This window comes from Podarcis liolepis (assembly GCF_965112155.1).
Source record: "Podarcis liolepis genome assembly, chromosome: 4".
Taxonomy (NCBI): Eukaryota; Metazoa; Chordata; class Lepidosauria; order Squamata; family Lacertidae; genus Podarcis; species Podarcis liolepis.
The window spans coordinates 42,097,375-42,124,509 of NC_139558.1; the positions used below are offsets into that span (position 1 = coordinate 42,097,375).

The window sequence follows — 27,135 nt, forward strand, 5'->3', positions numbered from 1 at the left end:
GCCTCCCTCACGAGCACCCAGCCCCCCTCCCTGCCCCTCTCCCCACCCTTCCCTCTCTCCTTGGCAGCAGCAGCTGCTACTTCCCAGTCACGACTCCCCTGCTGCTACCAGCCCCCCTTTCCTCCTCCATTTCTCCCTCTCCCGGCTCCAGCTGCCAGGCAGCGGCGGCGGCAGCAGAGGTAAAAGCAGCAGCATTAGCCGCCGCCGCCTCCTCCGTCTCCATCACGGGCCCTGTGGTTGCTCGGGAACTGCAAAGCCAACCGAGCCTGGGCGTGCAGTGGGCGGGGCCAAGCAGCGAGAAAAAGGCGGGCGTGGGGGTGGAGTCACGGTGGCGAAGGCCGCGGAGACTCCCGCCCATCTCCAGCCCATCGTGGCGCAAAGCGAGCGCGGTGTGTGTGGGGAGGGGGGAGAGGAGGCGGGCGCTTAGCCCCATTGGTTCCCATGGGGCTAAGGGCGTGGCCTCCTCCGCCCCGTGCTCCTTTCCCATTGGCGGGGGTGAGTGTCAGTGGACCAAACGAGAGCGCGGGCGGTAGGCAAGGGGAGGAGGGAAGGCCCGTGTCGGTAAACACCTCCCTCCAAGCCTTGCAAGCGGGTAGCGGGTTTGGCTGAGAACGAAGCGAGCGAGCTGCGAGGCAGAGAGAGGAAGGCGTGAGGCAAGTGCGGGGAGGAATTTTTCTCTTTTTTCCACGCGGGCGGGCAATAACGAAGGCGGCGCCAGGGAGGCAGTGGCGGCGGCGAGGGCGATAGCGGCAGCAGCGCTGAGGGACGGAGCGGCGGGGGATGCGAGGCCCGGTAAGCCGCGGGCACTCGGGAGTGGAGGCGTTTACCTGCCCCACCTGTCGCCCACATTGCAGTTTCCCCTCAGCCTCCCTCGCCTCCTCCCCCTTCCCATAACTGCCCCCCTTTTTCAAATCCCACCCTCAGCCCCCCCAGAACACGCCGTAGTTGCCACAGATGCCGCCTACTTCCTCGCCTCTCTCTTCTCTCTCTCCCTCCCCCCCCACAACCCCACCACCTCCAAATTCCTTTCCTGCTGTTCCCTTTCCCCAACCGAAGCGCAAGTCCCATTGGGCATTTCCCATCCCCTCACCATCCATTTCCCCACAGGGCTGCTGCTTCTTTTTAAGGAGGGGGTATTCTGGTGGTTGTTGTTAGGGGTATTTTCCCTGCCACCATCGCCACCCCACAAGTGCAGCCGCCACCGCCTCTGTCTTCAGCAGCAGCAGCAGCAAGACCAAGGGCTTGCCAGACCCCCGCATCCATTAATATGTTGTACTGGGAGTGATGGTGGCGTTGGAGACCTCGGCATGATCCATCTCGCCGGGCTGCTTTTATGTGCTTGGTATTCTCGTGGTGCTTTGAGATGAAGGCAAGAGGAGCCAGCCCAGGCAGCTTTTCCTCCTTCACTGCTTCTCCTTGCCTATTTTTATTCTTCTGGTATGTCATACATGTGGCTTTCTTCCCTCTCTCTCCCCCCCATCTCTTCTCCCCCAATGAGTTAGGTGTGAGCAATGTTATGTATGCAATTTCGCTGCAGACTCATGTTCTGTGCTGTGGCTTTTCCTTCCCAGTCCTGTTAGTAAAAATTGCAATTTGGGCTGAAAGCCCCATTCTATGCCGTGCTTGACATACAAGGTTTTGTGCACCTTTCCCTTGGCTCCCTGTGGAGATGTGTATTTGAATAGGCACAGATGTGGGGGAATGTTAATTCTTACACATCACAGGTTGGCTTCAGTTCTCTCCCCCCCCCCCCCGCACATCTTTTGTGATAGATTTTTTAAAAGTAAAGGTGTCAAAGATTGCTGTGAAGAGAATGGTACATGCAGCCTTAGGCGGAAGCTGAATGTAATGGCAAAATCCTGATGAAGCTCCGTTAAAAATTTCCCTCTGTAAGATAGGCTCTGGGATTCCCCTTATGGTGCCATTGCTTGTCTTTGCTTTATAGTGCAGCTTCTGTGTCCATCATATTGTGGTCAACTAACAGACCCAGTAGAATTGAAAGTATAATTGAGTAATCTGTGTTCTTCGTTAGAAATTTTTAAAAATAATTTGTCTGAAGCTATTTCTTGTGAAAGGGTTGGGCTTTATAATAATGCAGGATATGTGTGTGCATTGCTTATATAGGGCAATGTGTTTGAAATTTTCAAAAACGTAATTCTATTTATTTGGTCAAGATAAAGCATTGTATTTGTTAAACATACTCAATGTATACATCCATGACTGAAATACTGAAATTATAGTTTTAATCATTAAAAGCAGACAACATACTAAAAAATAAATAAAAACAGCCCTTTAATTACTCAACAGCCCTATTGCAAATTAAATTTGAAGTTTTGAAAGAACAGGATTGAATGAAGTGTTTAATTTTCAGTTGCTCATGTCTTCTACCTTCTGTTGGGAAGGTTCAAAACCCCTGGCCTGCTTTTTCTACTTGTACATATATATTGTAGCTGCTGGCAGTTTTTAAAGATTGCTCCTATATGAAGCACTTAGAATGAAATCAACAATTGTTATATAAACTCATTGGTATAAGGTGAAATTTGGGCAACATTTACACAAATGCACACACATATATATCTCTTCTGCTTTCTCCTTTTTGGTGAGGGCTTAGTTTAGGAGCTCTTTTCCTTGCCTTAGCTTATGTGATGAAATGACTTTTAAAAAGAATACAATTCGTCATATAATAATTGCATTCTTTTGTGAAGAAAAGGTTATGTGAGTTTCTGTGTCTTCCCTGCCTCTCCCCGCTGCCCCCTCCCACAGAATGCTGTTTTGGATGAATGGTGGAGGCAAAGCTCCTAAGTTAGCTCAAAACAGCCATAGGTTGCATAGGTTGCATACCTACCTGGGGTAGGGACTAAACCTTTGAACTTAATGACACTTACTTCTGAATAAAAATGAACAGAATTTCAGTGGCAAAGTGTATAATTATTAGACTTTCAATAAAGTCTCAAAATTAGCACTTGGAAAAAGCAAATTTAAATGCTAAATATCTGTAGTTGCTTATAACATTAATTATATCTGATATGTATATATTTTAAATATATACATAGTGCTTTAATGTTCAAAGTACATAATTGATCTTTACAACAATCTTTTAAGGTAGGTAGAATTGTTGTCTCCATATCACTGCTGACAAATAGTATCTTTAAGTCAAGTAGTTGGATTTGAAACAAGGACTCTGGCTCATGGCTTAGATCCCACCAATCCTATGTCTACTCAGAAGTAAGTCCTACTGCATTGTATGTTGCTTACTCTCAGTGAAGAGGGGTAATTAAGATTAGGTGTCTTAATTAGGAAAGTGTTTGTAGTAGGCTTGAATTATGCAACCTTTGGGATTTGACGTGTGCTCCTCCTCAAGCAGAACCTTAGTACAGTAAGTCAATTTTAGATTGGATTCCTGTTGCAGAGATACCCTAGGCCACTGATTAAATTTTATATTTTGGAATTAAGTAAAAATTGAGTCAATGCTTTTAAAAAATGTATAAAGTTCTGTAGTAGCTTTTTACTTCAAGCTTTTTTATTTATTTAGTTTCATTTTCTTTTATTTCTTTTATTTTTAATTATGCTTGTTAATACTGACCACATTGTAGTGTCTTGGGGTGCAATCTATGCTCCTGTTGCTGATGGAGTGGCCCATGCTGGAAAGAGGGGCAGGACAGTTGTGTCCAGATCAGATCAGATGCCATTGTGTGGTGGCAGTGAGTTTGGTTTGGGATTGATTACATGTTGGTTTTCCCTTGCTCTCAAAAAGAGCCTTTTGAGGGGGTGGGGTCCACGGCTCTGCCAGTAGGCCACCCACCCACTCATTCAACAGATGGAAGGGAAAGACTGGTGAGGATGAGAGGCTGACTCACAAAAAAACCTGAATAAATATATTTTTTTAAAAAATACAACCACAGACATGGCATGATCAGGGGTTGGATTGCTCTTCCTTTCTTATTTCTATGTGCCACATCAATATTGTAAGTTTTTATAATTAACTTTTCTGTATCATTCTAACAGTATTATGGTCAAATCTTTCTAATGTATTGTATGTCATGGTGGGACACGGGTGGTGCTGTGGTCTAAACCACCTAGCCTCTTGGACTTGCTGATCAGAAGGTCAGCTGTTCGAATCCGCACGATGGGGTGAGCTTCTGTTGCTCTGTCCCAGCTTCTGCTAACATAGCAGTTCTAAAGCATACCAGTGCAAGTAGATAAATAGGTACTGCTGTGGCAGAAAGGTAAACGGCATTTCTGTGTGCTCTGGCTTCTGTCGCGGTGTTCTGTTGCAGCAGAAGCAGTTTAGTCATGCTGGCCACATGACCCTGAAAGCTGTCTGTGGACAAACGCTGGCTCCTTCAGTCTGAAGTGAGATGAGCACCACACCCCATAGTCGCCTTTGACTGGACTTAACTGTCCAGGGGTCCTTTACCTTTTACCTATAGTACAGTGGTACTTTGGGTTATGAACGTAATTCATCCCGGAGGTCCGTTCTTAACCCGAAACGGTTCTTAACATGAAGTGCACTTTCGCTAATGGGGCCTCCTGCTGCCACTGTGCCGCCACCATGCAATTTCCATTCTCATACTGGGGCAAAGTTCTCAACCTGGAGCAGCTGCTTCTGGGTTAGTGGAGTTTGTAACCCAAAGCGTTGGTAACTCAAGGTACCACTGTATGTCATGTGTGGAAGCTATTGCATTACTGATGCATTTAAGTATGACTTTGCACTTTTCCATGGCTTGTATTCAATTCCTCATTTAAGACTATATTTTTATGCATTGTGTAGAAGTGTAGCTTGATCCTATGCATGTTCACTCAAACAAGTCCATTTCAATGAGTTACTTCAAAATTAGTATGCATGGGATTGCAGCCCTACTATTTTTTACACTGCCTTGTTCAAGATAAACAAGATTTCTTGTTGATAACATTCGTATCTTTGAAATCATATTTATTGAGATTTATTCAGGTTAAGAACAATGATTTATCAGAATCTCTTGCTCGGTCTTTCAGTAAACAGTTTCTTTAAAAAACTATTTTATAGGGAGCTGTGCTTGTTGTCTCATGTGACTACTGATTCAAAGAATAATATGTTACTTGATTGATGTAATACACAAATTAGTAAACAAATATGTAGTGTACATACATAATTTCTAAGTTTATGCACAGCCTGATCTGTGAATATTTATCCATTGTATTCAATGCGACTTGCTTCCAAATAAGTGTTCTTAGGATAGAAGTTTGTAGTAAGAAATGCTGTTTAGTAAAGTAGTTCATCCTAGAATGATACTTTGGCTTTTGTAAATTGTCACTCCTAGGGCAGAGCTTATGGCTTTGTGTTAGCATATCTGAGTTAACAAATGGTGCTGAAATCCATCAGTAATACAGTGTGACTATTAGTTTTTTCTGTTAATGCATGGACAAAGACCAGCCAGCTGGGTAGGTAGGCGGAATGAGAAGGCAACCAACCTAAATTCTCCCCCTTCTTCATTTTTTTTTTTTTTTTTTTACAGTCAAGTTAGGAGGGAAACACTAGTGGTGCATCTTATTCAAAGATGGGAATAAAATGTCTATAAACTGACCTTCAAAACCTATACAAGATGCTCCTTGATAGTAATCCATAGCCAAAGTATACATGGATGAATATACAGGGCAGCCCAACTTTTCATACCAAGTGGGCCGCAAGAATACTTTGACATGGAACCCACAGACTGCACACTCCCTTGTTGCACTTGGGGGGTGGAGCGAGGCCAAAATTTGACCCCCCCCCCCGCAGCCCTCATGCAGCCTTCCCAAAGCTGGATAAGTGAGGTACTGGGATTTGGGAAGGAGGTGCAAGGCTCTGGCAGGGTCCTAGAGCCTTCCCATCTCCTTTCCAAATCTGAGAAAGCGCTAACTAGGCTTTGGGAAGGAGGCCGGAGGACTCTAGGACCCTGTCAGCGCCCCCATGCATTCCTAAAGCCCAGTGCCTCACTGACTCAGCTTTGGGAAGGAGGTCTGTGAGAAAGGTGTCAAATGTTGCTGAGGGCTGCCCAGAAAGGTCTTGAGGATTGCATGTGGCCCTTGGACTGCATGTTGGACCTCCCTGTTCTATAACGTTTGAAGGCCAATTTATAGACAATTTATCCTTGATACCCTGTCACAGTTGTAGCAATCTTGGCAGGGCTTTCACTGTTGTTATCCCCTCCACACAAGCAAGGGGGGATAGGCAGAGATGTAGGATGTTGGTAGTTAGACATACGGCTGTCTTTGTGGTAGTGATCAAATTAAGACACTATTTCCCTAGGCACATGTGTGCATGATGCCATCACTGCTATTTTTAAACACCATGTGACCTCTGACCTGTTCTGCTATGTTTTTTGTTTTTATTTAGGATATGTTCTTTGGCTACTTTATCTACTATTCTCATTTTTATGTTCTTATTGGTACCTCTATACTGCCTTGGTTCCTAAAATAACTTAAGGAAGTCAATGGAATGAAAGTTTTGCATCTCCTCTTTCCCACTGCAGCTATGTGTGTCGCTTAAAAGTCTTAATAGAGGATCAAGGGACTCCTGAGCAATTGGGAAGGGAAGTGGTGAGCTGCAAAGGAGGGGATAATTGGGCTTGGATCCAGTAGCCCTCCCATTCCCACATCTGTTCAGCATAGACCTCTTACCATTTAGAGAGGGTTTTAGAGGTTGCAGGTGGCTTCGCATGGGATGAAAGGATGCAAAAATGTTTTTTATGTGCACTAAAGTTACAGATAGGGTTTTCACTATTACAATTTTTTGTCAATTGATTTCACATACATATGAATAAATACTAGTTTCTAATAAGAAACCTATCAATGCTGTAATGCTGTTAGTTGCTAACAATCCCCATGTTGCAGGTCTGGTTTAGGCTGCAAGGGATTGTTGTACAGCAACCCTATGCATACTCTGCTATTAATATCTCCATGGTTATAGATTATAACCCCCATATAATATAGATGATATATTATAATCTTGGCATTTTACAAGAAGCTTGAGGTTGCCAGTGGTTTATAACAACCATCTAATAAAACCATTTAAGCTCAGTTATAAAACATCTGTATTGCTGCAAAATAAAGTTTTATCTATCTACACACATACATACAGTTACAGGTTTCTCCTATGATACTACATGGTATACCTCAGTTTTTAAGTGGGAATTGTACCCTCTTCCCATCAATTGGGTTAGAGCTGCTATACAATAGGCAAGCTACCGGAAATCCTCTATCCTCAGATTATTGAAAGGGAATTGCCTGTCCTTCAGAGATTTCTCTTTTTCCTTCCTTGTAGGCAAATTCGGTGTAGTTCTGTTCTGTCAAAGTCAAGCTGCCAAATGCTCTTCATCCTCTCAGATAGATGGAGGGGGGAGCAGATGCACCACCTTCCCCTCCTTTTTTCTCACCCCAAGCAGGCTCCACCAAACATACAAAGTGTGTTTGGTGGAGCCTGGGTTTAGATGGGTATACTGTTGGGCTTGCTGTTATCTTAGTCATGGTCGGTGGGTTTGTTATTTCCTCTATATATCTAGTATTTTACCTATGTTTATTGCACTGACTTACTGTGCCTTATTAGAATACTTTATATATATTAATGTTTGTCTTTATATTACTTGCCGCCTTAAGGATTTTTCTAAAAGGTGGGATATGCATTTATTCAAGGAAATAAATGAATAAGTTTAAAATACTGCTAGAGGATGGGAACATGGTTCCACAGCTTTGGTTTGCCTTGGTAACCAAGCCTCACATACCCTGCCTTGATAGCTGCAAGTTTAAAACAGGAAAGTGGGGGCTAAATGGATGGATACTCTGCAGTCTCATTCCCACTGTGGGCATTTGTCCATTCAGAAATGGTGAAGGTGCTGACCATTTTCTGGTTTGGCTACTAGTAGAGGCTAAACATTCTCCAGCCTTTCTGCTATCTTCTCCTTAGCCTTGAGGTTGGAAGTCCAGTTCTCAAGAAGTGGGGGCAGGAGGGTGTCACTGATGGTGCTTGTATCACCTTCAAGCAGCACTGACAATCAAGACCAGACAAAAACAATGTGTACCACTCTGTAATCAAAAAATGTCCAAGATAGTTTTACAATAAGTTGCAAAACTCAGTGGATGGAACCCAGAGAAACGTAGGCATAAAGGAAGTAAGGTAGTGGTAGCTAACCCATAGGCCAGATCGCCCCTTCCCCGAAAAAGACCCTCCCAGCACTTATACTACCGCAGCAGAACCAGTCTAAACCAGGGATTGTGAACTGTCATCTGCATGGTGATACCAAAGCCCAAAATTCAGGATAACCTTGTTCTCAAAGGTTTCAGGTAAACTTTGAAAAGCATAGGGAATAAAATGGAATCCTGTGGCATCAGTGCCATGGAGCATGGCAGAAGTTCCCAAGCAACACCTTTTGGAATTGATGCTATTAAGGCATGGGGCAGCAGAAACTGTGGCTCCCCCATTCTTAATAGAGCCTATCTAGAAGGAGAGCATCCTTAGAAAACTTCTAAGAGAGAAATAGGGAACCTATGATCTGCAGGTCTAACTAGGCCTGCCAAACCTCCTTATTTGGCCTGCTAGGCCATTTTGGCTGAGCTGTTCCCACCTGCTCTATGTCAGCTGCTGGGCAGGTAAAATACCTGGTTTAGCCAAAGAGAGAGGTGCTGATCTGTGATGCTTAAAAAGTCCTTTCCAAGGGACTTCATAAGATAATGCTTTGTAAACTGTTCTGTAAGACCTGCGTAGGCAAAAAGGTTCTGCAAGACCTGAGTAAGGGGTGGGATAAGATAACTTTGTAGCTTGCTGGTCAGATTCAGTTCTCTACTGCTGCTTTAAGAGATCCAGGTCACACTCCCCTTGTCCGTCTCCTATTACAGGTCAATCATTGTGACAACTGAGGCAGTTTCTCTGCCAAAGCTAGGCAAAGTTGAAATACAGGTGATCAGGTCCATCCAAGAGTGTCTGGAGTTGCATGGCAACCACTCCCTTGAGCAGCTTCCTCAAGAAGTGCATATTTGCAACTAGCAAACAATAATGTCTTCTAGTGTGGCATTACCATTGTTTTATTCAAGATAGATGGCACTTTCCCCCTTGTTGCCTCCTGAATCCATATGGTCAACTCTCCTGCTAGATGTTAGACTAAGAAGGTGAATGGTTGAGTGAATGTTGTAGGCCATAACTTGTTTTCAATACCTGAAATTTAATTTATAGCTCAGGACTAGACTGTCCACTAGACACCTTCATAGACTGAACTCCTATAGTAGTGGATGTTACCTGCTTAGAGAAAATCTTTATATCTGATATTACCCTTAGTTTTAAGCTTTATTTGGGCTATTTGCTAAAACTGTTTCACATAAATCGATAAGACCAAGAGCCTGCAAGCAATTTTGTTCATCTTGTGCAGGTTGCTTTGACTGGTTTGTGTGCTTTTTGTTTGTTTCATTATACAGTGGTACCTTGGGTTACATACGCTTCGGGTTACATACGCTTTGGGTTACAGATTAACCCAGAAATATTACCTTGGGTTAAGAACTTTGCTTCAAGATGAGAACCGAAATTGTGCAGCGGCGGCGCAGCGGCAGCAGGAGGTCCCATTAGCTAAAGTGGTCTTCAGGTTAAGAACAGTTTCAGGTTAAGAACAGACCTCCAGAACGAATTAAGTTCTTAAGCCGAGGTACCACTGTAATAATATTGTTGTTTAGTCGTGTCCGACTCTTCGTGACCCCATGGACCAGAGCATGCCAGGCACTTTTGTCTTCCAGTGCCTCCCGCAGTTTGGTCAAACTTATGTTAGTAGCTTGAAGAACACTGTCCAACCATCTCATCCTCTGTCATCCCCTTATCCTTGTGCCCTCAATCTTTCCCAATAATATAGATAATAGCAATTTCAATTTCTTGTTAAGTCATGCATTTTTGTCTTTAAAAACAGTGCCTTTATATTTAAAGCTGCCTTTGTTTGCTGTTGTATACCGTAACCACCAAGAGTTGGTGTACAAAGAACTTTTGTTAAACTCGTTGAATTGTATTTATTGTTCTTGCATGAGCGTACAATACAATCAGTGGCTCCTAAGAATGTTTCTTACAAACCAGCTTTGTATAGTGTCAGGCTGATGGGTTATCTAATTGAATATTGTGTCCCTTGACTTGATTGCCTCAGAACCTAAACAGATGACTTTTCTAGTGAATCCACCTGAGGTAGCTTGACCAGAGATACTAGGGACTGAGATGGAGACATATATGAAGTGTATGTTTTGCCAGGGACCAGTGTTTGAAATTAGCCAGGTGCCAGGCACATTTTGCACCTGGCTTTCGATCACTTGCAACCAAGTGACTATGCCTGGATGGTGACTGATATCTTCACCATCTGGAGGTGCATGCCTGGTGATCATTGGATCTGAACTGTTTTCACACACTAATATCCCATTCTGTAGAATTCTATCAGTTATATTTTATCTGCACAATCAGAATGAATTTCCAGTACCAAAATGCTTCTCTAGTGCATTCTGAGCAGGAGCAGTCACCAGTAAGAAATAGAGGTTGGAATAGGCCAGTATATATGTGGACTGCCCCTGGATCAAGCGACTTTTCTTTTTAAGTTCTCAAAGCTCAAAGTTGTCATCTGAACTAGCCAGATGTTTAACTGAGAATCAACCACACTCAATCCATCATTTGAAAAATAAGACTTTAGAACTTGTCTTGCCCAAAAATGGCAACTAAACATTCCGTTTTGGCAACTGTAACCTTGGTTTAAGGAGCCATTTGGCACCTGGCTTATATATCTGAGATTCTAACACTGCCAGGGACACCTTGTGAGATGGTGCAGATGGTAAAATGTTGCTGCCATGTGATTCCAGGCCTTTGCTTGCAGATATTGCTTGATGCCAGTAGCAAATTGCAAATGAAGTCTAGTAAAGTTTATGATTAGACTAGGGCTGTGCCAAACTAAAACCCGTTCTCCAGTTTCTTGATGTTTTGTTAGCCTGTAAGAGCCTTCTGTTTTTCTGCCTCATTTGTTGGGTACATAGAATGTTATAATTTTGGTTGGTGCAGGGGTGTAAGATGCTCTCCTCTCAATTGGTTAATATTCATTCATATAAGGAGTATGATAATTTGTGTTGACAGTCCCGTAAAACCAGTTTATAATTTGCTTGTAAAAGAAATATTCTGGAGGCAGAGTTGGAGAGTATACATTCAACAACGTTGAATATATTCACATTCTCTAATGCATGCCAGTTTGTGTTCAGCTGTGTTGCATTACTAAAAATAAATGTACCCTCTCTGGATTGAGCATTCTGGAGGAGGGATAAAGAAAATGAATTATCTGTCTTGTTAATGTACTAAACATTTGCATTTTAAGTAACTTCATAATGTGTATTCCCTTCTGGTTTGAACCATAAGATGGCTTAGTAGAAATTACATGAAACAAGCTATAGCTAGAGTTGATCAAGTGCTTGGGTAGGGGCCTATGCAGGTTAGAAATAACCTTGACTAATATGGATAGAGTTGTAATTGTGAACTATGACTAGGAGCAGGAGGCATGAAGAGAGTTGGCTGACAGGAGGGAGTAAGTAACACTGTGGCCCATTCCCAGTCCAGATCAAGGGAACACCAATGTCTGTACAAGATTTGCTTCATCTTTTTGGATACAGAATTTTGTCAAACAGATCTCCATCTGCCATAAAATTCAGTGCAATTTTAAAGTCTCCTTCAAAAAAAGTCTTTTATCTTGATTAGCCTGGGATGATCAGTCTTTTTCACAATCTCTAGTTCAGTTTCATCAGCATATTGAAGAAACTGCATTCTATAAACTCAACAACCTACAGCAATTTCATGTAGACATTAAAAAAAAAGTACAGTTAAATAGGAAATTGTTTTAGAATTGGTAGCTGCTCCACTTCCATTCCACTCTGATAGTAGGAACCAGCAAGGCTTCATATGCAACAGTTGTCTGCTGCTCTGATCTTCCCCCGCCCCAGCTAGGATTGCTCTGTTAGTATGTTTTTATCTACCTTTGTTAATTGAACTTGCTGTTGATTATAATAAAAGGATTGGAGACAGAACTAATCCCTGAACACCCTACAGGACAACTCTCAGGGGAAGAAGCAATAGTCAGCAACATTGTTGCATATATACTGACTGCCAAATATAACCAGTTCTAGTTTTACTGTATTAGGATAAGCACAACTTTGCAGGTTATAATTTTCACCTTCCAAAAACAACAAAAAAGCAAAAAAAAAAAAAAAAAAAAGAAGCCCCACCCCTTTTCTGAAAAGTGGGAATAATCTTAGACCTTAAGAAGAACATGTTAAAAACACAGCTGTTCTGGTATCTTTTTAATGCTTGTTTGTCACTTTCTTTTTAAAAGCTGCTTTGTCATTTTCATAATACGTAAACATAATCAAAAAGAAAAACTCCTTCCTAACCACCTCCCAAGCCCCAGTCCCATTCAAATACACACAGATAATTCTCCTTCAAATAAAAGTATATTTCCATATTTCCCCATAAGTTGCTGGTAGTCCATAGCTATGTTCTTTTGTAGTTGCTTAGTAAATAAAGCTGAACCATGTTTATAAAATTTGTCTCATCATGTGTCATTCCTTTGGTCTTCAGCTTTGTAAGTCAGTTTTTCCATTAATATCAAGTCCTATACCTGCTTAAACCACATTTAAAACAAATCAGCATTTAGAGTTCTGCAGTATCAAACAGTTGTAAGGTCTTCTTCCATCGTAAGGTAAGTTACAAGGTCCTTCTGAATGAGATCCACAATGTCTGTAGAGTAGACGGAACGAAGAGAAATCCTGTGGTCTATATCACTCATTTGAGCCATGATCAATTCAGTTTCCCAATAAACTTTATAATGACCACCACATATGAATAAAATACCCAAGCTGCAACCGTTTTTCCAGCATTGTGACAGGGTGCTTTTGTTAAATTTATTAAGCAGGGAGGGTTGTTTTAAAAAAAAAATCCCAGATCAGCTAGGTTTTTATTTTTTAAAAAATAGGAAACCCGAGTGGTTTCAGCACAATAATTGAGCTTAAAAACATGTGAAGTACCGGTAATTTACCTTGAAGCATTAGTAAAGTGCTATTTTACTTTTAAGTAATATTAAGCAATCCTTCCAGGCCAGTGTAAGATGCTATACCTTATTGATATTGCAGCATTTCATTTAAAAAATGAAACGTTTGTTCATTGTATCTCACTCCATATAAGTTACCAAAAAAATTATAAACCACCTACTGCATTATGTTGGTAACTGCTGATTTTGGTTGTATCTGATAGGGTTGTAAATAAATTGTAAATAAATGTGCGTAAGTTACCCATTACCTGTATTTGAGTGCACTAAAAATAGTAATGCAGCTTTGTTTTTAGGGTTGCAAAGCCCAACAGATTGGTTCATTGATCTATATGCATATGCTTATTTAATTATTTAGATTCATTCCTACCCTCAAGTCTTGTTTCACATGAGCTTCTCTGTTTCCACGGCAGATATGTAAAGATAATTTGTTCCTCAGTCAATTTGGTTGATTTCTTCCTTTGTGTAAAGCTTTACTTTAGCTTTGATTCTGTTACAAAGTGCCCCCCTCCCCATTCTACACTTAAAGAGCTCATATTGTATGATTTTATTGTTTTACTTTTAAAATTAAAACCATGGTATTGGTCCAGTTGTGTAAAATGTTTTATTGGAATGATGCTACATCTTATAGTTTTTAAACTTAATTTAACTTAATAATGACACTTATCTTTATGTATTCTCAAACTTTAAAAATACAGTATCAAACTTTTTCATGGTTTCTTTAAAACTATGAATTAATATTAAAACATTTTGGGATACTCCTAGCCACCTCCTAGGAGTAGCATGCCTTGCATATACCATGCAACTTCAGATGTCCTCTTTTCCAAAGCATCATTACAGTCTGCCTTCAAATACAGGTGGAATTTTAGGCGCATCCAACTAATGCATAATTTCCGACGTGTGGGTCCTTTTGGACCCAGAAGAGGGCAGAATGGGGTGTGGGTGGTATGGGTAGCCAGGAATGGAACCCCCATGTGAAATAGTTACTGCCTGTACAGGATGGCTAATGATGCACTTGAGGCATAAGCATCATGACAACATCTGTACACCCAGGCCTTTGTGCACTTCTGCAGGAACTCTCCAGCTCTTAACAACTTGAATGATCAAAGGACAGCATGCTGTGCTTCTGTTTTAACCACAGTGTAAAACTGGGCTGAAGCTTCTTGAATTATTTTTCTGTAAAAAGTGTGTGTCTCTTTTGATGGGGTTTGAGTCATAACTTCTGGAGTGCAAATAATTGCCGATATAGTGAATCTGCCATTGATTGTTTTGTGAAACAGTGTTAGCTGATGCCACTTATTTTATTTCTGCACAGGAATCTCCCACAAAATTAAATACATGACTGTAAGAAAGAAGAAATCTATATTGATAGACTGTACCATCAAAAACCTTCTCTTCAGTCTGCAAAGCCTTCAGCTTTTCTCTATGCCATGTTGTGTGACTGTTGTCCCATGAGGAATTTGTCTTCATGAAGATTCCTAATATTGGTAATGTGATGAATAAATTTGAGATCCTTGGGGTTGTTGGTGAAGGTAAGCACATGTTTTATTGTGTTTTTAGTATTTTGTTGCGAGCCACCTAGAGTGCTTGGGGCAACCCAGTCAGATGGGTGACATATAAATAATAATTTTGTTGTTGTTGTTGCATCCTTTTTCAGTTCATTTTGGGACTAAGTGCATGATGGTGCACAGACATAACTAGAGGTAGAATAAAAATAAGATGGTGTCTACAGGAATCTCTTTTGGACCTCCAAATATGGTTATAGTTAGGGACAAGCTTTTTTTAAAAAAATTTTTTTATTGCAAATCACTTTACACAAAACATTAAAGATAAAAAAAAACAATTAGGATATACAAACAAAAAAAATACCCCAATAACACCTCTAAACTTTAACTAATAACACAATATCTAACATCATGCACTCTTTTGACTTCCGAATCACCTCTTTGTTCTTTCAACGTATTCTTAATAGTTAGGGACAAGTTAATGCTTTTTTTAGAGAGAGCTAATGATGGTATGAGGAAGCTACTGGTGCACAGACTATGCAGATTCCTAGGTATCTGCCAAAATAAATTTTAAAAAACACTACAAGCAACCTACAAAATCTTTTTTCTGGGGAGAAGGAGAATAACTGTCCACTATGGGAAGCATTAACTATCATACAGTCTTCAATTTTTTCCCTCTCTCTAACGGTATCAATTGCTAGCATATTCTCTTCTGACAGACAATGTTCTGTTACAACATTAGTGTGATAAGGCCCTAAACAGCTTGGGACCAGGTAGTCTCATCTTGGTCCTTGGGATCTCTGCAAGGAGGTCCTTTTGTCCATATCACCATACCATACATCCAGGAATGATGTGGAGGGGTTTTCATGGAGGTGGTAGCTATCATGTGGAATGATCTCCCCACTGAGATTAGACAGGCACTGATGCTGGCCTACAATTAAAACTATTTCTATTTAGTCTTGACCACTACTGCTACTTCTGGATGTCCCTCATTTACTGCGATTGATTATTTTTTTAAATAGAAAAATTGATTGTGTGTGTTATATCTTTATTGTGATTTTTATGGCTGTATAAAGAGCTTTGGTATATATTTTAGAAATAAAAAGTAGTGTGTACACACACACACACACACACACACACACACACACACCCTACCTACATACCATAGTATATATATTCTAATAGCTAATAGTGTTTCTTTATTTCCCAGCTCTAAATCTTGGTGTATGAAGCAGGGAGGGAATTCCCCTGCTTCTCTGAAGCCTAGAAAAGGATGGGGCCTCTCCTTAATCATAATCACTCAAAACAAGCTCTCTCACTGTTTTATACATTTTCATGCAAGCTCAGGAAGAACCCGTCTGCTCTATCAAGCTTGCAAAGTATGCAGTGCTTGCCTAATGTCCAGAAACCCTCAAGAGACAAGGCTGTTCCTTTTCCTTTTGCAAAGAGAATGTTGTTGCCAAGTGCATTATTTTCCTGGCTCCAGTTTTGATCCCTAGCATTAACATGCATTTCTTTTTTGTGTAACAGTGTGTGCAAAGCACATGTCAGTAGTGAATAAACTAATTCAAATTTCTAGATGCTTGCTTCGCCAAACCTTTTTTAGGCATTACAAATATAGGCCATCATAAAGCATCCATATGTAAAATTTTAAAATATATACCAATAAACAGCCATGTAAAAATATGTAATAACGAGGATTTTCATTGGAGTTTCTTCCTGCTAACTAGTGCCATTCACCACTCTGAGAGATACTATTAATAAAAACTCAGCCACCCTTGCAGTTACTTCCGGGTTAATGTCAGACAGATAGAATCTGATATTTTCATTGTGCCGTGATGTTAGACTACCCAAGAAAGGGGACAGCACGCGTTTGAGTTGCTAGTTGTACAATGGACAGTAGAAAGGGATATGTTCTACTGTGTCTGGCAGATTGATTTCTGGATGCAGACTCATCTACTTAATAACGTAGCACTTTGGTACTAATTTCTGAAATGCTTTTAGACACTTTTAAATGTAAAGGAAAGTATATATTATTGTTGGACAGCCTAAGCTTCCCTGTGTAAGCGTTGCTGGTCCAACGTTTGCTCATTACTCCTTAAAAATAAAGCTGATGATATAACAGCATTTCTATCACCTCTGTATTTTTATGCTGCAGACATTTAAAAGTACATTTGTGTGCATGTGTTTATTCCTTTATAGAGTTCTGCTTTCTATTGAAAGATACAAGCATCCATGGTTTCAAACTATGTAAAAGAATCAAAGAATTTGAAAACTTACTAGCCAATTTTCAGTATATTCAGAGTCACCTCATATTACTAAATGTTACAGCATTTGGTCTAAATAATGAGGAGGGGTGTGTGGGTATATTTTATTTGTGTATGCTTGTATATATATTCCTGCCTTCTGGTGGCTAACCTCTTTCCCCCCTCTTTTTTAAAATGGTGGTCTAGGAGCCTATGGAGTTGTTCTTAAGTGCAGGCACAAGGTAAGAAAAATACTTTTAAGCTGTGTAATTCAAGTTCCCATGATGAAATTGTATAGATGAAATTTAGAGTAAATTGCTACCATATGCAGAGCTGATTTGGCATCCCTTCTTCCCTCCCTTCTTCCCTCTCTTCCTAGTTTGAGGCAACCCATTGTCTACTGTTTTGTCTGAACCAAACTAATATTTGATTCTGGTTTGCAGAGCAAGCACAAATCATAAACTAGGGCTTGTCTCAGTAGAGGGAAGGGTTTTGCTGTGAGGTAAAGGCAGAAGGGAGTTCCTTTAAGACTTGTTTATATTTGTGTGAAGGTATCCCTTCCTTCAGGGACTTGCTGGGCAAAACACTCTTCCACTCTTTCCCCACATGCTGTCCAAGCCCTTGCACAGAGGACTCATTGCTAAGGGGACTCATTGATTGAATCCCACCTGTTGTTTTGATTTGTGTTGGACCAAATCCTATGTCCTCCAGAGGATTTTACAGTAAGCTCCTTGTGGTAGCTAAGTTTCAGAGAACATTAGGGAAAAGGAGGAACCATGTTTTTAAAAAAGAAAGCTGTGTTTTATAAAGTTTCTGATTCATGATAAGGAACCATTGTTGGTTTTTTTAAAGTAAGAAGTTCCACTTTGTTATGCAAGTCATCACTAGTCCTTAAAGGAGCATTTTCTTTTAATTGTGCACAAGCTATGTGTATAATTCTGAACCTTGTGTTCACTTTTTTGGTTGCCTTCTTTCAAAAGTATGGGTGAAATAGCCATGTATATCTAACCTCATAATATTGGGGGGGGGGATAGAAACATAAGCCTTTTGATGTTCAATCACAATCTCACTGTTTGTAGTTTGATTTGCACAGACAAATTTTTCATGTCTTCCACCTGCTTAGCATTTAAGTTACTCAGCAGAAGACTGCTGAGTTGCCTGCAGTTCCATGAAAAATAACGTCTCTGATTTAAAAAACTGCTCAAACCAGTCAGGCTCAAAAGCCACTACATATCTTATGTTAAACAAGATGAAAAGATCTAGTCCAAAAGCTAGCTGCTGTGAAGTTACTGAGAACATAAAATAATCACATGCAGTGAATGTATTGAAGAGCACTGATTCTCAACATTTATATCCAGATCCTCAGCTTATTTTGGATTTAAACTGGTTTTAAATCCCAATGTAATATTTTCTAAGCAAGTGTGCCTAGGATTGCAGCATTAAGGTGTGCGAAAATGTTTCCACAAACACAACTGGTGTTGCATGTAATACCGGAGGTGCTGCTTTCAGTAAATGTAGTTCAGTATACGTGAATGAAGCTTTAATCTGAAGTTCTGAGAACAATATGAAATACTGTGATTAGCACATATCTGCATCTAATCAGCACTAGTGTTTACTCTAGCACTTTGTTCTTTCATATGAAAGAACCGTACCCATTTTCTGCTTCTGAATGAAGGTAATATAAAACAGTACAAATACTGGAAAGATAAAATGTTAAGTTTCAAGTAAAATAGGCCAAGAAAGATTTGAAAAGCAAATCACTAACAATATGAAAGCTAGGGATAAAACAGTATTGAAGTACATGACAGATGAAAATATGACCAGATAGCCACTAAAGACTGTAAGAAGACAAAGATATAAATTAATCTGTCATAGAAAATAGGATAATTGTTCAGAAATGTAGTGCATTCATTTGTAAGTTTAATTATTTATTTTTAACTTAAATGATTTTGCTGACTTCACTGTGCGGTGACAGCCCATCAAAACTTTTTGAGGTGTTTATATTGAAATTATTGTGTAATAGAAATGGCAAAAGATGAAGATTTAGAAATAATTTAAAACTAAATAGAAAGCCACTCAACCAAGTGTTATAATTAAATGTAAAACAGAACAGTAGACACGAAGAAAAATTATTTCTGCACACTGTGCATAATCTTTTTACACCTTTGTTGTGTTATTCCCTCACCTCAATTGTGCTCCCCTTTTTTCTAAACTAGAAAGTTTAGAACCTTTCATTACAGGGGACTTTTTTGGCCCAAGGAGCCTTTTGGGTGCCCTGTTCTGCACCTATTTGAGCTCTACAATATCTTGAAGTCAAATATGAGTACCGTATTTTTCGCTCTATAACACACACTCGACCATAACACGCATGTAGTTTTTAGAGGAAAATCTGTAGGCATGCCACCCGTAGGCATTCCCTCCATAACACGCACAGACATTTCCCCTTACTTTTTAGGAGGAAAAAAGTGAGTGTTATGGTGCAAAAAATACGGTATGTTGGGCTTAAAATCCTGGAGAAATGTTTTGACTAACTAGCCTCAGTCAACAGCAGGATGCCTGGATTTTGAGCTAATGGAAGTTTACATGCAATCTTCAGAGGCAGCCCTATGCTCAGTACATTATAGTAGTCAATCCTCGGTATTGCCAAAGCTTGGATAACTGAGACCAGGCTCTCTGCCTAATGTGAGACCATAACTTGTTCAGTGTCTAAAATGATTGAAGGTGCTCCTTGCCACAGAGACATGTGGCCTCTCTTGGCAGTATTGAGTCCAGCATCGGTCTCCCAAACTACAAATGCAATCCTTTACAGAGAGTGCAACCCCATTCAGAACAGGTTGAACACCATCTGTCAGAATAAAGAAACCACCAGCCCATTTTATCATGAATGAGCTGCAGTTTATTGGCCTTCATCCAGCCTCCTTCTGATTCCAGGCACCAATTCAGCACTTCCATTGCCTCGTTTGAGTGTGAGGGAACTGGGTGTTGGCACTGCCCTTTTAAATTTTATCCCTGTGAGATTTTGTGTGATTGGTAGTGAATAAATTGTAAGGTGGTTGGAAGAAGATAAAAACATTCACTGAGTGTGTTTGGTGTGGGTTGGTTTTTTTAGTAGGGGAAGAGAAGTGTGTATGTGACAATTTTACTTTTTATTGAGTCCAATTGAGAATGTTTTATTTAATATGATGAAGAAACTGAAAAATATCTCAAGGATGTTATCTGGTCACTTTGCTAGACAGGGATTATTGTGTTCTTGGCCTTCTGTTTTATAGAAGACATAATCCTTTTCTCCCAAGCCGCTTGATAAAACCTGCATTTTGACTCTGGGAAAGACTTTGCATTGAAGTGCTTCTTGAGATGCTCAAGGACATTTGGAGCTGGCTTGTATATAGTGCTAAGTGTGCAAGCTAGAATGAGCTGTAGTGAAGGCTTGAACTCATGAGCTCCCTTCTCCTCCAGAAGAAGAATTTATGCCATGTTTAATTTCAGATTCCATAAATCTTGACTGCTTTCGTATGAATTGAATATTTGTGGCTTAAAACAGGTTCACAATCCATCGTTTGCAGTGGGCTTGTTTTAGTTGTAAGAGTTTGAACCATGGTCACAGAAGCATAGAATTGTAGAGTTTGAAGGGACGCCAAGTCCAACTCCCTGCAGTGCAGGTATGCAGCCATTCTACTGTACATTATTGGTGTAAACTGAAAGTAGGCTAGGCAGAAATTTTTTGTCCTGCAATACAGGTGCTGAGGTGGATTTGGACTCTCACAGAGCACTATGCCATGAGACATGTATAACTGATACCTTCTTGCTTTAATCAATTTAAACTCATATAATCAATATTAATTGCAGTCTTTTCGCAATCTGTGTTCATGTTATGCCAGACCAAAGATACACTGGCAGAGTGGCCAGTGTCCCCTGTGTCTGGTAGTGGGGAAACTCACAACCAGAAAATGGCCTATATACCCCTGGGATCTATGGAAAAGAATGCAGCTGCCCACTGATCATAGTACACTGATCACAGCCACACAATACAGACAGAATGCAAGATAACATATAAGGCCCACTGCCACAGTTAGCAGTTACCCCTGTACAGTGGTACCTCTGGATGTAAATGGGATCTGTTCCAGAGCCCCGTTCGCATCCAGAAGCGAATGCAACCCGCATTCATGCACGTGCATGGGTTGCGATTCGGCACTTCTGCACATGCGTGTGACGTCATTCTGAGTGTTTTTGAGTAGAATACAGAGAGCTTACATAGCTCTCTAGGCAAGAGCCCTGGAGAGGTGCTTTCACAGCCCTCTGTGGAACAGGGGGTCAAGACCTACTGAAGGGGGAAAAAAGATTTTTATCAAGCATCCATTGGGAGGGGGCCAGAATATACAGAACTCTTTCAGGAAGGGAGTCTGAGGAACCCAAGGCAAATAGTGGAAACAAGAGGCATAATTAACAATTGCTGGAATGCTACCTGGCAGGGCTGGCCTATCAGTCAAAATGAAGGAGGTGGCCTGCTAGGTGGCATTCCTACAGACCTAGACACCCAGGCACACCTAGGTCAATTAGTACTGTTGCATAAAATAATAGTCTGCCTCCCCCATGGGACAACCAGCCCTTTTGGCCCACCCCCTCTCTTGGCAACCCACATAACCAGCCCAGCCCTTCTCCACCAGGCTGGCTCATATACCCTGGCAGCAGTACCCACCTATTTGTGCACTCTGAGAGGACTGCCCCCTACTTTTTATGTTGAGATTCATAGAGACACCATTGACCCTTTGCTGAAGAGGCTCGCCAATCTTTCAGACAAGTCTAAACTTAATTCTCTCCTCTTAGGCAAAGATCATAAGATGACCTGGCTCGTAGCCAGATTCTGTGCCCAGATTTGTAGGCACAGATCATCCTCTAGAATAAAATAGCTCACTAGGGAAATGCTGAAGTTGCCCTTTGGGGTGCCTCAGGGTCAGTTTTTTATGGTAGCCCAAATCTCAGTTGTACGGGTGTATGTATATATCTCAGTTTTAACTCATGAGCTATTGCTGCAATCTGTTACGACTGTATATTTTATCTTTATGAACACTGTTTTTTATTGTGTTATGTTATGTGAGCTGGTCTTTGACCATAATAAATTATCTAGAGGACTGCCCCCTCTCCTCACAGTACAGGGTGCTTGATTGAGCATGGAGAAGAGGGACTACTACTTCTGAGCTCATCATGGTTCATGTTCAGTCCACCCACTCAGAAGCCTATCCCGAGGCCAGGTGAAGCTAAATCATACTAGAGAGGGTGTGGGGGAAGAACCCATGTGTACCAGTGCCTGCTGACAGAGAAACAATACATGGGATGTTCAAAGCCTTTATTGGGTTAGAATCAGTATATTATGAATAGGAAATAACATTATCTGGAGCGTTGCCAACTGGTCATCTCAGCAGTGGTCATCTCCTGTTCCTTGGACAAGGGCTCTATAGACAGTAGAGTAGCAGGTGCAGTGTCTCTTACTACACTATTTCTTAAATGATATGTCTGTTCAGGGTGTGGCCCTTAAGAGCTGCAATTTCTTGGCTTTTTGGAAGCTGGGTGAATAGGGAAGCCTTTTAAAACACAGCTTGTTAAACAAAAAACTTTTTTGTTAAATGATTCTTATATGCCACCATCTTCAACCTGGATAAACACAGGGAAGTTATGTGTGGGATGGGCCTGTCTTACACTTGAAGGATCACAAGATTAGCACCAGAAGTGACCAAAAGGCCAGAGTGTATGAATTCTGGTGCCGGGGGGGGGGGGGGGGCTCCCTAGCCAAAACAGGATTATTAAAAGTCAAGAGCTTGCCTACTAATTTACAATCTTCCATAGCTTACATCTTCACCAAGTGTAGAACTTGTCTTCCTGAAACTAATTAACATTTATGGCAAATATGGAATACTGCCATGATTATGTAAAGAGTAATTCACAAGCAGTGCCATCTGTAGATTGTTATGACTTTCTGGCTAGCTTCTGATAAAGTAACTTCCTGTGCAGTTCTTGTATTTCAGCTTTTGCAGGGAGTAGTTAGTTATTGGAACAGCATCAATAATATATATCGTTAATTGTTTGGTTTTTACTCTATATGCTTTTGATTCTTTAGTAAGAAATCACCTTAATTCTCAGTGTTGCTACTGTGCAACCTGTTTAGCATGAATAGAAGCTCACAGCTTTTATACCATAGTCTGTGCAATTTGAAGAGAAGACTCACTATTCAGAACTAGGTAATTAATATGGTAGAAAGTGGCAAAGTGATTCTGTTCAGTGTTAATATTAGTTGGATCATTTCTTTCGAATGTTCTGGTAGAAAGGGACGTGGAGCCACTTTTGGCCAGAGAGCTGGATCCTGTTGTGGTCAGCCTTCTACAAGCCAAAACTGACATCAAATCACCTGACATTATACAATGGTGGATCTGACTATGGCTTTGAGTCTTGTATTTGGCACCCACTTGAAACAGTGGAAGCCTTTTGTTTGCAAAGGAACGAACAGGAGCATACTCTAGGGTTCTGGATTGTTTTTTTATAGCCATAGCTTTGCCTGTCCCTGATTGTGGCTGGGGGAGACAGCCTGGTGGGCCACAATAGGCCGACCTGGTGACTTCAATTTGGCCGAAGCACCAGAGGTTTCCTTACTTGTATTCTAGAAGAACCACACATACGTAAAATAACCTCCCAAAGTGGCATCTGCTTTATCCAAAGGATCTAGGATGGTATTTTGTTTTAGATAAGTAATCCCAATTGAATAAGCTTCAAATGCTTGTGATGCTTATCTCATATTATGAACCTTTATTTAATTCTCAAAAGATTGATTTAATGCCAGGTTTCAATATAAGAATAGTAATATATTCAGTGTATCCATATATTGCATTGCACCTGGTGATTAAAAGTATTTTTTCCTTCTAATTTAATTTTTAATTTACTTTGTTTCTTTGAAAGTGTGTTTACTATTGTTTTAATTTCTGTGCCACATCTCCAAGGCTCATGGTGGCTTACCAAAGAAAACAAAAACAAAAACCCAAACACCCTCCCATAACAACAGCAACCACCCATGGCATGGGTGTAAGTAGAGTTTTGGTGACATTAAAAGGCTTTCGCACCTTCCTCCTCCTCCTGCAGCCCTGAAAGAGCTGGAGAGCCCTCATGTCATAACATGATATGGTGTGATGGCTGCAATGAGAGGAGGACTTGGTAAAAAGTCTGGAAGGAGTTCCTCCCCTTGCACTAGCTGAAAGGTGTTCCTGTATGCAACAGGCCCTTTGGATTCGAGCAAATATAAAACCTCATAAAAAATAACATAATGGTCTATTTAGTTGATCCAGAAAGACTAGCCAGCCAGCTCAGATGCCAAGTGAAAAAGCTGATCTTTACATTCTCCACTAAAAATCCAATACATTGGAAGAACTGCAGACCTCTGAGCGAGAATTTTTCTTGTAACCTTGGGGACAGCTATAAAAGCCCTGCTTTTAACTACAACATTTCTAGGCCTTCACAGATTTGGAACACAAAGTAGCACTAGATACTAACTGAAAGTAAGAGTTTATTGCAGAACCTTGATGTTTATTGGATGGTGGGATATTTGTGTGGTTTGACAAAGAGCTGATTTTGCTGCCTTTTTTATTTATAGGAAACACATGAAATTGTGGCCATTAAGAAGTTCAAAGACAGTGAAGGTATTTTTTCAACTTGTATGTATCAATGCATTGGTGATGAAATTCAGCAGGCTTTGTGTCTTAAGATAAAAATCTGTCCCATTATATAATGCTTATTTTAGTGTCGTTTGTGTTAAGCATTGACTATTTCTGAGACTCACAATAGCTACTTAAAAGCTAACTCTTTTGTGTGGCAAAGGGGACCTAAGGAGATTTGTTCCAAAGCTTCTGCTGAGACAATGCTAGATGTTTAATGTTAAACCTGTATGCTTTCCACATTATGAACAGATTTTAACTTTTATTTTTGGTACTTCTGGCTCCCTTTAATTTATTCCAAGTAGTTAAAATTATTTTCAGGGAGGAAGGTTAAACTTTTTATGTTGCAGTCAATAATAATAATAATAATAATAATAATAATTTATTTATACCCCCCATCTTTCTGTATGTCATGTAGATCTTCAAACTTACTAAGAATGATTTAACTGATGCAATTAGATCTTATAATTTTGAGAAACTTGCTTTCATATCCAATATAGAAATAAACTCTTGTCTTATTAATCTTCAGTTCTTGAATTTTTAACTAGAGAACATGGGACTCTTGATTTTGATAGGGCCGTTGATATGCTACTAGTTTATTTCATACAGATTCACAGTTTTTAACTACTCTGTATCATCTCAAAAGGCCTTTTTCATTATCAGTTTGTCATAGATGCTGACATAGTCTACTGTCGATGTCACACACACTCCATCACAAACATAATTCAGGGGAAAGCAGCAGGCATATAATTGATCGTCCCAGATTCACAGAATCATGAATTAAAGTTGTGACTAGCTTACTATGTTCCCGATTTCTTTGTGTAAATATTCGGGAGTGAAATTCTCTTTTATCCTATATGAGATAAAATAATAATAATAATAATAATAATAATAATAATAATAATAATAATATATTTATTTATTTATTTATTCATTCATTCATTCATTCATTCATACATACATACATACATACATACCTGACCCATCTGGCTGGGTTTCCCCAGCCACTCTGGGCGGCTTCCAACAGAATATTAAAATACAATAATATATTAAACATTAAAAGCTTCCCTAAAGAGGTCTGCCTTCAGATGTCTTCTAAAAGTCTGGTGGTAGTTTTTTCTCTTTGACACCTGGTGGGTGAGCATTCCACAGGGCAGGTGCCACTACTGAGAAGGCCCTCTGCCTGGTTTCCTGTAAGACTGGTGAAGTAAGGTACTTTTTTACCTCCTCCAAGTGCAATGCCCAAAACTATGGAGACGTACCACCTGAGACCCACACGTGTATGAGAAAGAATTGCTTTTAAAATTAGGAAAACACATCAATTTGCTCATAAGAAGTGGATAAAGGCCTGTACTTAGTGTAGGCACTTATACATCACCAAAAAAGAAGATATTCACCAACAAAGAAGAGGACTTAAATGGGGATAGAATTTGCATGTGCAAATTTAGAAATAATCACTAGAATTCAAATTTCATTTAGATAAATCATTTAATTCCTATCCAGATCACCTGAAATAAGATTTTCAATTTGCAACCCACCCATATTTCCCTTTCAAATCAGACCTTTACAAACTACCCAATTGATTTCCAATCAAAATGATCCTGTTCCATAATTTTACTGTTAAATGGTCTACTTTCTTCAATTGGGCAGCTTTAAGAAACCATACTATTTTTGATAAATGGAAATTGAAACTTGGGCTGCCATCCTAAACACATTTAAAGCAATCTACACCTGACACCTTGGAGTTTCAGCCAGAGCTATGTTGGGATAAGTCTTTCACCCTGGCTCAGCGGGTGGAAGTTAAGGTGGTGTAAGCTCCCCAGAGGGGTGTTCTGAGGCTGTGGAAGGGTCACCTTTTAGCTGGGTTCCCTGAACTAGTACCCTAGTGGAACTTAACCTGCAAAAAAGAGCAGTGTACGTCAAATTCTTCCCAAATGGAGTTTGTAATGGGGGTAAATTAACCTGGGGTAAGTTGTGCCAGCTTACTGAAGCTAAAATTGCTCTGTTACTCAGGTTGCTGGTGTGTTGCTGTTCTCTCCTGCTACAGTGGGTGAGAGGCAGGGTACATATTTGATGGATATTCATCAGGCAGCACCCCTCCTTCCTGGTACAGCATTTCCTTAACACATAAACTCGCTTGCTGACATTCCACCTGTCAGGCAGTTGTTGAAAGTAGAACAGTAAGCAGTATTACTTGTTCTTACTCTCCACTTGAAAGCTCTCCTAGCTTTTCCTTTTCACTCAGACTGATTCTTCAGAGTCAGAAAGGCATGGGTTCTTCACAGCGAGTGTTTAGGGCAAAACAAAATGTGATGTTAATTGCATGATTGTGGTTTGTTGGCAGTAAACAAACCACAGGTAAGCTATTGGGAAAGGTTTGGATGACCGAAAAACTTCAACTTATTTCAGAGCATGTTTCCTTGGAAGTAGTTTCCTCTTAAGTTGAGTTTCACCTATCACAAGCATGTTTAACAGTGTAGCTTAGCGCAAAATTCAGCAGTTACATATAATGATAGACTTCTCAATCACAGAGCATACTTGGGAGGGAGTGTTCTAGCAGAGAATGGTTGTTTAGCCCTTCATGCTGTCTGCTTTCCCATCCCAAAAAAGTTCTTCTTGCAACTAATTTTTATTTTATTAA

General features: G+C 40.4%; 1 protein-coding gene across 3 annotated transcripts in view; it reads left to right on the plus strand.

The window, feature by feature from the left end:
* Positions 1 to 517: 517 nt before the first annotated feature.
* Positions 518 to 27,135, plus strand: part of CDKL5 (cyclin dependent kinase like 5) — a 64,110-nt gene continuing 37,492 nt past the window's right edge. For 2 of the 3 annotated variants that reach the window (XM_083501846.1, XM_083501848.1), the window contains exons 1-4: positions 518 to 792; positions 14,365 to 14,581; positions 17,008 to 17,042; positions 24,434 to 24,479. In XM_083501846.1, the coding sequence (XP_083357972.1) occupies positions 14,518 to 14,581; positions 17,008 to 17,042; positions 24,434 to 24,479 (145 nt within the window). In that variant the 5' untranslated portion in view covers positions 518 to 792; positions 14,365 to 14,517. The remainder of the gene's footprint in view (positions 793 to 14,364; positions 14,582 to 17,007; positions 17,043 to 24,433; positions 24,480 to 27,135) is intronic. The other variant, XM_083501847.1, reaches the window with a different exon arrangement.